This window comes from Chelonoidis abingdonii, chromosome 2 (genome assembly GCF_003597395.2).
Source record: "Chelonoidis abingdonii isolate Lonesome George chromosome 2, CheloAbing_2.0, whole genome shotgun sequence".
NCBI lineage: Eukaryota > Metazoa > Chordata > Testudines > Testudinidae > Chelonoidis > Chelonoidis abingdonii.
Genome location: NC_133770.1, coordinates 118,836,275 through 118,848,996, shown reverse-complemented (window position 1 = coordinate 118,848,996; position 12,722 = coordinate 118,836,275). Strand labels below are relative to the sequence as shown.

Sequence of the window (12,722 nt, the reverse complement as noted above, 5' to 3'; positions counted from 1 at the left end):
TCCTGAGTCCCCCACTGCTGCAGTGCATGGGAACTGCGGGGTCCCCTTGCCCTGGGAAGCTGGTAGCTGCAGGGTCCTCTAGCTGCCCACCATGGCTGGGTAGCTGTGCAGGGTCCATCCACCCGCTGTGGCTGGGCAGCGGTGGGGTCACCGCACTGGGTTGGGAGGTGGGAGTTGCAAGGGTGGGGCTGGCTGGGAGCTCCAGCCCCAGGGCAAAAAATGTCATGGAGGTCAATGGAAGTCACGGATTCCATGACATAATTGTAGCCTTACTCATGAGTAGGGTGCCTAGGTCACTCTCTTCTAAGCATACTTTCATTTTATACAGATAACAGTATTATAAATAAAACTAAAGTACAAAAGATGAAATAAATGAAGTACACCTTGTGATGTATTATCCTTTTTATTGTTTTTTGTTCAATCACAAAAGTCAGTGTCTCACATTTGAGTTTGCATTAGTGAGGTTGCGCTTTATCTTGCACTTGGTCCTCCCTACCTGTTTGCCTCATCCATCCACACGATAATTCCTCTTCTATCTTGTTTAATCACACTGTACACACTGAACAGCATGTATATCCCAGAAGCCTTTGCATCAGGCACTATTGATGAATGTGAATGTAAATACTGCTGAGGTGTACCGATATAGAAGCCGGCTAGCATGCCAGCAGCCTGATGAAGCAATGTCAGCACCAAAGATATAGAAACTCTCTCTTACAGGCTAAGATATGGGTGGGATTTCTTGTCTGTGAGGATGATGGAGAAGATGGAGGAAAGGGATCTTCAAGCTTATCTAAGTCCATTTCTACAGTTTGTCTTCCCCAGCCATATCAACTCTAGCTGTTATCTTCACAGTTTTATGAACTAATAATATTGTATAAATATTAATAACTACCACAACCTTTACTTAATCAGATATAGATAGAGAGCAGTTCTTCTAGTGGTTGCAGATGTGTATTCCACTCAAGTGTGCACATGCCAAGTGCATGAGAGTTGGAGAACTTTGCCTGTAGGTGGCACTGCGCTCATGCCTCTGGCCTTTAGCCTCTCCCCAGGCTATTTAAGGGTGCCACCTACACCTTTACTGTCCCTTTACTGCCCAAAGCTACAGTCAGAGCGTTTGGTGTGGTTGTTTCTCTGTTTTCCAGAGTTTTATTGTATGAAGTTCATTAGTGTAGTTTAGTAGTACCCTTAGGTTTAGTTTGAGTGATATTTAACCTGGGTGATGCCCTCAGTGAGGTTTAAGCATTGTCCATCATGTGGGATGTCTATCCCCAACAATGACCCTGACCTGTGCTGTTTGTGATGCACAGGAGAAGGTCAGATGAAAGAGAGGTGCTCCATGTGTAAAAGGAGAATTCACATGGTGAGGGACTTGTCTGAAACAGCACCTCTTAGAGCAGGCCATGAGACCCGCTTCAGCACTGGGGACCTCTGCAGATTGCCTGGACTTGTACTCTCCTTCAGAGTTGGCCCAGGATGTAGCTCCCAGCTTGGGGTCTGGTGTTTCCCCTATTGGGAAGTGGGATTGTTCTCCTTTCTTTTGCCCTCCAAGAAAGAGGTCTCACAAGATGAACTGAGACCATCCACGACTTGGTGAGATGCCTCCTTGTCTTTTTAAGAGGAATAGTGAGTGGCACTGTGAATCCTCCAGTATGCGAGATGGAGCTGGGCCACCTAACCGCTCCCTGGTACTTCCCCATGATCAATTAGACATTGTACCATTAACTCGGTACTGGCTATGCGAGTCTGAGTTAGGTATCAACAATATCCTGCATCAGCACTGCCTGTTTCTATGTCATTGGTCTACCAGGCAGTGTCAGACCTGCTCTGCTTCTCCATTCTTGATTCCCTAATAATTCAGGAGTATTTGACAGCTGGGATAGCTGCTTTTGCTGTGCTCTTGGTATCATCTGGTTTGGTTGCAGATTGTTTCGTATCTTGGCACTATATTCCATTCCACCTGAGAACCAGAGTTCAGAGTTGCAGTCTACGTCTTGTTTGGTACTGAGGGGACCCTCGGTGCAGACGCTGTCTTTGGCACTGACTATATCTTTGCTGCAGACTTTGTCTTTAGGATTGATACTGACTTCCGCTCAGTGTCTCTTTGCTCTGGGACCGAGTGGAACTGCGATGCCTCTTTCAGTACTGAAGGCACCAACTTCTCATTCATTCTCAATACTGATATCTCCTTATTGGTTTTTGGATGAGGCTGGTTCCTTGCTTGCTCCTTTGGGGGGTGGCTCTTCCATTATCACTGGATGACTACTCGAGGCTCGTCGAGATTGAGAACATCTTCCTCTTCTTCCTTGCTGTCCAAGCACAGTTCTCAGCAATCCTGAAGACTGTCCTGCAATCACCAACAGTACCGAATATCAGTGCTGTTACCGAAATAGGGATAGGGGTTCCTGGCCTAGTACCTACTGGCCAACAGTATGCGTATTCCCAATGGCCCCGTTGGGATGTGGCAACTTGTTCTCTCTCTCTCTCCTGTGCCAAAAGACAGCATTTCTTATGGCCATAACTTCTGTGGGAGGAGTTACTGAGCTGCAGGCCCTAATGGTGGGCTTTCAGTATACCCAGTTTTTCAAGGACAAGGTTGCTTTGAGGTCTCCTCATAAATTTCTCTCTAAGGTGTGTTTCAGACTAGTAGCAGCCGTGTTAGTCCTTTTCTCTAAGGTGGTGCCACTATTTCATCTTAACTAGACAATTTACTTACCTATATCGTTTTTCCCAAACCTCTTTCGAATGCTGATGAACAACATCTTCACTCCTTAGATGTGAGCTGATGCTTGGCCTTTCACATAGAAATAATTAAGCTATTTCATTCACCACCTTGTCTTTTTATTTCCTTTGTCAATCACAAGACTGATCAGGCCATCTCCACACAGACAATTTCCAGTTGGTTAACATCCTGTGTCACTACAGTTTGAGTAACTTGGACTCCACCTCCACAGAGGTTAAGAGCCCATTTGACAATGTCCCAAGCAGTTTTGATCACTTTTCACAGTGATATTTTGATATTGGACATTTTCAGGGCTGCTACTTTGTCTTCAGTACATACTTTTATCAAGCTTTATACTTTTATGTCTGCATCCTGATCAGATGCAAATTTTGGGAAGACAACCTTGCAGTCACTCTTTAAATAGACTCCAAGCCCCACCTCTTTCTGATATTGATTGAGTCACCTGAGTGAGTTGCAGATGTGTATTCCAAAGAAGCAAAGACTGTTACCTACTGGTATTGTAACTGTTGTTCTAGATGTGGGTGCATATGTGTATCCCATGACCCACCTTTGGTCCCTTCTGCATTGGAGTCTTAATTCTTGGCATTCTGTGCAAAGGATCTGAGGGGAGTTGGGGTAGTGCCACCATTAAATAGCCTGGGGAGGGGCTGAGGCCCAGGAAACACAAGTGCTGACCCTACGTTTACTGTAGGCAAAGTTCTCTGACTCTGGTGTGCACAGCACACGCACACCAGAGTGGAATGCGCCTCTGCACCCATGTCTCTAAGAACAACAGTTACAGTACAGCAAGTAATTGTCTTTTTCGTTTGTTTAGTAAAACTTGAAAAATTATATTCCTGACATGTCACCTATTATATTGTTCCTTTTGAATCTATTTCTTTTGTTTCCTATAATTACTTTCTTTGATGGCAGCGCATTAGTTTTAATCAGTTTGGGTTTTTTGATGTTAAACTTAATCAGATTCAGTGGTGAAATTTTAACTCTTCCTACCCAAGAGTTGTGCTGGTCACTGAATATTATTTTTAATATAGATGAACTACAGAGCTGTTCATTTTTGAGTCATGTCACTAGGTGGCAACATTTATGTCTCTTAGAAGTTGGATTACCAAGGCCTGGCCTACACTGGAGGGGGACTCGATCTAAGATACGCAACTTCAGCTACAAGAGCAGCGTAGCTGAAGTCGACGTATCTTAGACTGAATTAAAATTACTTGCTACACATCCTCGCGGCGCTGGATTGATGGCCATGGCTCCCCCGTCGACTTTGCTTCTGCTTCTTGCACTGCTAGAGTTCAGCAGTCGATGGGAGAGCGATCGTGGATCTATTTATCGTGTCCACACTACACGCGATAAATCAGTCTCCGATAGATTGATCGCTACCAGCCGATCCGGCAGGTAGTGCAGACGTACCCCAAGAGTAGTATTTCTCTTGCATGAGTATTCTGCTATACTTGTATTTTATGTTTTTAAATGTTTGTTTATGGAAGCTCTTCCAAAAAAAAGACACAGAAAACCCAATCATTAACTGCATTTTTGGCCTGGTTTACACTAGGGAGGGGATTGATCTAAGATACAGAATTTCAGCTATGAGAATAGCGTAGCTGAAGTCGATGTATCTTAGATTGACTTAAATTGACTTACTTCGCATCCTCGCAGTGTGGGATCTACGGCTGCTTCTCCCCTGTCAACTCTGCTTTGCCTCTTGCCCTGGTGGAGTTCCGGAGTCGACGAGGAGCACATTCGGGGATTGATGTATTGTGTCTAGATGAGATGCAATAAATCAGTCCCCGATAGATCGATCGCTACCTGCCGATCCAGCTGGTAGTGTAGACATACCCTTTGTGTGTTCCAATTAACTAGTTCTTTGCATGTGGAAATGAATTTACTCTGTGTAACATCCCAAAGAGTAGATAAACTACTATTGAGTATAGTCAGCAGAAAAGAAATGCCCTGTTCACAATAGCCATACCTATAGGCTTTTTTGAAAATACTGGTCTTTAGCAGTTAAAATTTCATAGCAAGAAATGTGGCAATAGATGATCATGAAATGTTTAAGGAAAGTCATTGAATTGAGGCCACAAGCCTAATTTAATTTTATGTCACATCAAATTTACCTGAATGTTTTATTACCCGAATATCTTTTAATTTTGTGGGGTTTTTTAATAATGCTTTAAACCAACATTTGAGGAGAAGTTGGTCCAATGTATCCTTTTATGTACCCTTGTGACTTCAAATTAAGTAAAATATAGTAGCAGTAGTTCCTAATAGACCAAGTTGTCTTCTTTAACAGGTCTTCTGAACATGTAGTGGCCAAAATCATCATTAATCTGATGTTTCTTTTGTTTTAATTACAGGATATGACAAGGCAGCCAAGATTGCCAAAACAGCACACAAAGAAGGGACAACACTAAAAGAAGCAGCTATTAAGCTTGGATTCCTTACATCAGAACAATTTGATCAGTGGGTGAAGCCTAAAGATATGCTAGGTCCCCAGTAATTTTAACAAGTGTACTTAACAGGAAAAAAATTAAATTGTATAAAACAAAATATTTTGCAGCTCACTTTGTTTTTCATGGCCACTTATATCATGACTGAAGTGCTTTTCCATATGGGTCATAAGGTTATATTAGGAAATTGTTCTAATATAATAAATATATGCAAATATAATAAATATTCCAAAAAGATTGATTCATCCAACTGCATCTCATTGCCAGAGATACCTCATTATTTATGTAGTTTAGATGCATGTCCTCAAAAATAATTGTATACTTGAAAGGATGGTGCTACCAGAGCAAAATCTATACAATTAACTCCATGTAATAAAAGACAATGTGTCTTATTATTGAAACAAAACATAAAGAAATACTGTAAATTACTTCCTTTATAGATCATTTGATTAGTTAATTTAAAGTATAGGAGCCTTCCAGTACTGGATTGCCTGCTTTAAACCAAAAGGTAAGATTTGTTCAAGAATAAAGATGAATGACTAATTTATGAGACGTCCTTGAAAATATATTCATATTTTGCAGAATGTAATTTTAATATTTGTAAACCAAGCACCTGCATTGTCAATGCCAAGAAACCCAACTTTAAATTTGCCTTCCAATGTTTTACCTAATTTCTCAAAAATTAAATATATAAAAACTTTGTGTATCCTAAAGGACATAAAATTTCAGACTATTTTGTTCGCAGCCTTTATTAAATAGTGGAAGTTGCAGTAACCTGATCTAGTAACACTGAAAAATCTAACCACACCCCCTCAATTGTGTGCCAAAACAACAAATGGCAGATATACATCCTCAGCTAAAGAGGTAGATATTTTTGTCAGTTGGAGCCTGATACCTTACCCAGTGCTTGGCTGAGGGGTAGTTAACAGACTTTGTTAGACTAGATGAAATGAAGACATAAGGCATATTGAACAAGGTGAGACATTGCAGAACTGCATGTGATGCGTAAGTTCTATGGCCTCTATTACACAAGAGATCAGACTGAATCGGGTGGGCAAACTATGCCCCGCAGGCCTCATCCAGCCTGTGAGCCATTTTAAGTGAGCCCGCAAGCTCCTGCTGAGCACTCTGGCACTCCAGCCGGGGCACTGGGTCAGGGGCTGCACCATGCAGCTCCCGGAAGCCGCAGCATGAACCATGGCATGGTGCCGGTCCAGCTCCTAAGCACTCCAATGGGAGCTGCAAGGGCGGTGCCTGCAGATGGGGCAGCGTGCAAAGCTGCCTGGCCGTGCCTCTGTGTAGGAGCCAGAGAAGAGAGATGCCATTACTGCCGGGAGCTGCTTGAGGTAAGCACAGCTCAGAGCATGCATCCCTGAGCCTCTCCCCATGCTCCAACCCACTGCCCCAGCTCTGATCCCCCTCCTGCTCTCCAAACAACGTGATCCCACCTGAAGCACCCTCCTGCACCCCAAATCTCTCATCCCTAGAGCCCACACCCCCAGCTGGAACCTGCACCCCTTCCTGCACTGCAACCCCAATTTTGTGAGCATTCATGGCCCGCCATACAATTTCTATTCCCCAATGTGGCCCTCAGGCCAAAAGGTTTGCCCACCCCTGGACTAGATGATGACAATGGTCCATTCTGGTTTTGGAATCTATGAATCTACAGCACCCTCAGGTTGGAGAAATAATTGCCCACTGTCTCCCTTTAAGAATGCATGGCAAAGTAGGAATTGAGTCACAAAAAAGCAGCCCAGGCAAATCTTGCTATGGTCTATAGGTGAGTGACCAACTCGTGACCAACAGTATTGAAAGCAGTTGATAGATCTGATAATATCAGCATGTACACCCGATCTTCATCAGCAGGAGCAGATCACTAGTGTGATCAGCATTCCATAACCAAATCTGGTACACTAGAATCTGAGTTATGAACACTGGAGTTACAAACTGATCAACTACACACCTCATTTGGAACCAGAAGTACACAGGCAGCAGCAGAGGGGGTGGTAGGGGGTACGCAAATACAGTATAGTATTGTTAAAAATAAAAGGAAAGTTTAGAAAAAAAATTTGACAAGGTAAGGCAATTGTGCTTATTTCATTAAATTAAGATGGTTAAAGCAGCATTTTTCTTCTGCATAGTAAAGTTTCAAAGCTGTATTAAGTCAATGTTCAGTTGTAAACTTTTGAAAGAACTACCATAATGTTTTGTTCAGAGTTATGAACAACCTCCATTCCTGAGGTGTTCGTAACTGAGGTTCTACTGTATTCAGACTGACAAAGTTCCAGGAGATTTGAAACAACTGCACGCTCACAGTTGACTTGCCCTATCCTTTTCAATATTAACTAAAAATGAAAGGCTTGAAGTATTGCCTGTGTGTGTCTGTCAAAAGGTGGTTTCTTTAGTGGTGGCAAGACATGTTCTCCACTAAGTAGACAGTTTGCCCTTCTTCAAGCAGGCACTGACAAGCTCTATCAACAGTGCCCTGTTTTTCTGGCAACTACAGATGTTCTTTTAAGGCTTGTTACCCTGAGTTACTGATATCAACTCCATGTTAACATTTTTGCATAGGGATTTCTTAATGTTGTGAAATGTTTGTGTTGAAAGCCAAGGATCCAGGATGCCTTATAAAGCAGCTAGGCTTGCCAGAGCTGTGAGGCAGAGGGAAAAGAGAGGTGGAAACTGTGTGGAGCTCTGTATTGTTCCTAACTCAAAAGCCAACCTCACAGTCTGCACCACCCTATTTTCAATTTTGCCTCTGTACATGCCTTCTAAAGACACCAGAGAACTTTCATTAAGGTCTTCAAAAACGATAATCAGGAACCATGGGCCTGATGCACAAACAGCTATTATCTCTAACAATGTAAGAGCTCTGCCAGATTTGCCAGGAAAGATTTTTGTTCTTCGAACCATAACGATTTGGACCCCAAAATTGCTGCTGTTGGATTACTGCAGATCATCTGGTTCAAGGAGTTGTTTGGCTGACAGTCTACACCAACAGTCTATACCAATCCAAGCTCTCTTAAGCAGAGATTTTTGGCTCATGGAGCTAATAAGCTTTATTGTGATTAGAAATTCCAAACATCAAGAAACTAGGTATTTGATTTTGTTTATGAACTCTGCCAGGCTGTCTTCAGAGCTTCCAAGTTCTTTGAAATAAAACTGTTTGTTCATTTATTTTAATCTAGTTTGAAATCACCGTATCACCATTGTCTGAGCTATACAGCTCATGGAGCTTACAAAACTCTACTAATTATGCCCTTGATGCTCTTAAATTCCTTGAGCAAGAACCATGAGTATAAGAGTTTATAGCAGGTTATCTGGGTCCCCTAAGATCCTTGAATTAGAACTATTAGAACCATGGAGTTCATGAGCTTCGCTGGGGGTTCTCTTTTAGATTCTACCATTTAGAGAGCATTTTAGGATTCAAGTCAGTTTTAGAAACTGACACAAAATTTTAACTCCACCAATCTGGGAAAATACCATATGAAGTAGATTGCATCTATGATTGGGCGGGGGCAGGGAATGTCTAGATCAGGCTAAAAGTGACAGATCATTTTACTAAAAATCATTAGTCTTATCCAAAAGGATATTTCACAGTCTCACATCTCAAATGTTTTATCCAATCAACATCAAAAATCCCCTGACCCAAAAACCCCTCTCTCTTGCCTATGATGTTTGTGTGGTGTTTTGTGATTTTTTTATTAGGAAGTAACCTGCATGTTAGCAATGACATTTTCTGCAGTATAGTTGTTAATCTTTTCCCCCCAATAATGAGCATTGTCCCAACACTTTGGATGTTCTCCCGCTGCATTAATTTGAGTGGGATATGACAGTTCCCTAAAGAATAGAACATTGGCTTTTGACTATCCTACCAATCCCTGGATAGATCTTGAATTTACCAAAGTGGGATCCAGCACACTGAGATACTATATTTGGTTGGGTTCAGTCATTGGCAAGGTGCTGAGCCTCTTCAACTGTCATTGACAATTGGGAGTTGTTTCAATGGGAGTTGAGCACTAAGCATCTCTCTGGTCAAATCTTTAAAGAAGAAAGGCAAGATGAGAGAGAAACTTTATATAAAAAAAAAAAAAAAATCCCTCACCCTATGGTCGGTATGTGTCTTCCTACTCTGGGCCCTCTACACGAGGCCTGGAGTTTGAGGGTTTTGCGCAGTATCTTAAGCTTTGTTCCTAGCACTGACTCTGTCTGGACGAGAGCTGCTGAATGTTCTAGGATCTGTTAGGATGCCACTCACCAGCTTAGGAGTCAACAGCCCGAAGGCTCCTACCACCACGGGACCACTTTGCCTTCAACTTTCCCACATCCTCTCTAGTTCCTCTTTCAGCCCTGGTACTTCCAGCTTCTCTCATATTCCTTCTTTCTGAGTTGCTGTCACTTGGCCACTGCATATCTATCGACCACTGCTGTTCTTCTGCCTTGCTATTACCACGAATGTCTGGTTGATTTGGCCAGTACCTGCCTATCCTCTGTTGATCTGGAAGTCCCACAGATCTTAGCCCTGCCTATTTCTCAAACCTTCTCGGAATTCTCCAACTTGGTTCTTGGGAGGGTCTACCATACGCTGTGGCAGATGTGTCTGTACACAATGCCAGCCACGTTGGTTGTGCCGTTCAGTGTTGCGTTCTACCTGCATCTTAATCCTGCCACTATGTGTTGGACTGTTCTGAGCCTTCTCTGCAACAATCTGCACCTGAGTCCTCTCTAGTGTGGTAGCCCCTGGCTTCCAATGATCTGGTGTCAGTGGCCTTGTTCCTGCTGCTGCTATGATCAGTAGCCTCAGTGCTGTCTTTTAGTCCAGCCCTTCAGCACTGGTAGGATTTCCCAATGTCAGCACCTCCCGCTATCTGTCGATGGTACATTCCCATGACGGGTCTTGTTCTTGCCATGGCCTTCTTCTGCTTGGTTTCCCCCATGTTCTGCTGCTGCTCAGGCATTCTCTCAGCAGCTCATCTTTGGGCCATCTTACTGATTACTCCTGGATGGTTCGGGTATTTCATTCCAGGACAGGGCTTACGCTCACACAGCCCCGCCCGCCTTCTTTCCGGCTGTTACAGTCTCTGGGTGTTGGACTTGGGGTGAAACCTCCGTGCATTGTGAGGAGCTTCCGGGTTTTCACATCGGCAGCGCTCCATGTCCTCCTTTGGCCAGCTCAACTATACTGGCAGGGTATCTGATGACCGGCAGGGCATATCGTTGATGGCGGGATCATTGTTCTTCCCACTGAGCTGGTCTTCAGGGACCTGTCTTATATCCTTTGGTATACTTGGATTGTCTGTCTCCGTCTCACGTGGTTTCCAGATGTGACTGCGGGATGCCAAAGGTAACTTGTACGCTGGTCTGTATGTTGCTATTGTGGCCCGCTGGTAAGTTCCACCCCCATCAAGTTCTTGACTACCTTCCCTCTCTTCACTACCATCCGGCCACACTTCTCCAGTCCGAATGACATCCCGATATATCCCACCTGTAGATTCCGCGTCAGGTGATAGCGAAGTTCGATGTCTCGTTCATTCTTAGCATATACAGCTTGATGTCATCCATGTAGAAGGAGGTGGCTGATGGTAGTTCCACTCCTGAACTGTACCCGTAGTCCAGTCCTTGTGATTATCGGCTGAGGGGTTAAGCCCTAAGCAGAAGCAGCAGCGGACAGTGCATCACTTGGTATATGCCACACTGATGGGCCACTTTGCAAGCTGCCTTGAGTTGACTTTCCTAGTGTTGTCTTCATAGTCCCATTGAGTTTCTTGAGAAGGTCCTTAGTTCTGTTGACTTGTATAGCGGCCCAGAAAACATTCACCAGCATCCACACGTGTGGCATTGAGTCATAGGCTTTCTCTGTAGTCAATCCAGGCTGTGCTCTAATTGGTCTGTCTAGACCTTGAGTCGTTGGGCGACTGCTCTATCCTATAGAGCAACTGGTGTTTTGAGCCTCTGGTGTTGTTCCCAATGCCCTTCTGAGCTGTGCTCATTTGTACTGGCCCATGTGGTCCTGTACTTGGCAGCTATGATGCCTGATAAGACTTTCCATTGTTTGGGGAGGCCAGGTGATTGGCGGCAGACAGAACTGACACAGTTGGGCGTTTCTGTCCCACTTGCAGGTGCTTTCATATGATCAGCACTGTCCTACCTGTGGTGTAGCCAAGTTTGAGGTGGGAGCCTGCGGCTAGCAGCTGTTCATCTGTGCTGCTAGGGCGTTCAATACTTTGCAACTGCTGTTAGTTTTCTTTAGCCAGTAGGTGTGGATCATGTCTGGTCCAGGTGCTGTCCAGCTCTTCATGTTCTTGACCCGCTGCTGGATGTCTTCTACTGTGATGGTGACTGGTTTCTGTTCTGGGAGATTGCTGTGCTCTGTTCTCAGGTCCTGCAGCCACTTTGCACTGGTGTTTATGAGTCTTCTCTTTCTCCCATATGTTCTTCTAGTACTGTTCAGTTTCTGCTGCTGGTGGCTCTGCTGTTATTGTGTTGTTGCACTGCAGTTGGGAGTAGGGTGTAGAGATTAAGGGAGAAGGGTGTAGAGATTAAGGATAAGGATATATATATATATATATATATATATATATATATATATATAAATAAAAGGCAGTGGTCGGGAGGGGTTGGCCCTATTTGCCTTGGAAGACGTACTGTTCTTAACTACAGCTATGTCTTGAAGTGGTGCTTGGTAGCATGGTTTCAGTGCCCATCCTGGATACGTATTTTTTCCTTCAACTCTCTTTTAATCTCTTATATAGACTTCTGTTCCAAACATACACAGCATGCCTAGCCAGTTAGAGATTATTTTAAGCACCAATCTGAACAGACACCAAAATATGTTTTACCTTACCCCCCAAATCTTCAGTACTGTTTCCTGATATGGTCATAATATGATTTGGAAATGTGAATTATGAATGCAAAGTGTTTTAAGCAGTTTTGAAAAATAGTACTAAGTAGAAGGGAAAATTTTCTGTGGGAGGTAGAAGGGTATGGGGTGTTGTGCTATTGTCACATTCTAGCACTGCTTCCAGAAAAAGAGAGTGAGAAATTGTGAAGGTGGCATGACTTAGAAACAAATCAAATTTTTAAAGTAGATCATAACTTGTCTAGGATATCACAGTGTCTGAGCATCAGCCTGGGCAACTCTCTTGCAAATTAACTTAAAATTCTCATTTCAATTCAATATAAATGTATTGGCTTTATGAGGAACAGAATTTATCAGAAGTGGCCACAATCTGCCACTGATAAAGGTTTCACAGTGTGGGGTTTGAACTCCTGTGTCCCTTTGTCATTAATGTCCAATCCTTGTCTGCTGTTAGTGTGATGCCATATGTAACCCCTCTTTCTTTTGGACGTAATGTTTTTCATTACTGCATTTTGATGATTTCTGATAATTTCTTATACTCCCCATTTTCAGAGATGGGAGTAGAAAATATCTGAATCTCAATTTTTGCTCTCTATCCATCCATGTTAGTTGCAGAGATGTGCCTCTGGGGGTTTAGACTAAGCTTTGTGTTATAAGCAGTGGCCAGAGGGGG

General features: G+C 43.4%; 1 protein-coding gene across 2 annotated transcripts in view; it reads left to right on the top strand.

The window, feature by feature from the left end:
- FH (fumarate hydratase) overlaps window positions 1-5,964 on the top strand; it is a 44,058-nt gene extending 38,094 nt beyond the window's left edge. For both annotated transcript variants that reach the window (XM_032765534.2, XM_032765535.2), the window contains exon 10: window positions 5,098-5,964. In XM_032765534.2, the coding sequence (XP_032621425.1) occupies window positions 5,098-5,240 (143 nt within the window). In that variant the 3' untranslated portion in view covers window positions 5,241-5,964. The remainder of the gene's footprint in view (window positions 1-5,097) is intronic.
- The last annotated feature ends 6,758 nt before the right edge of the window (window positions 5,965-12,722 follow it).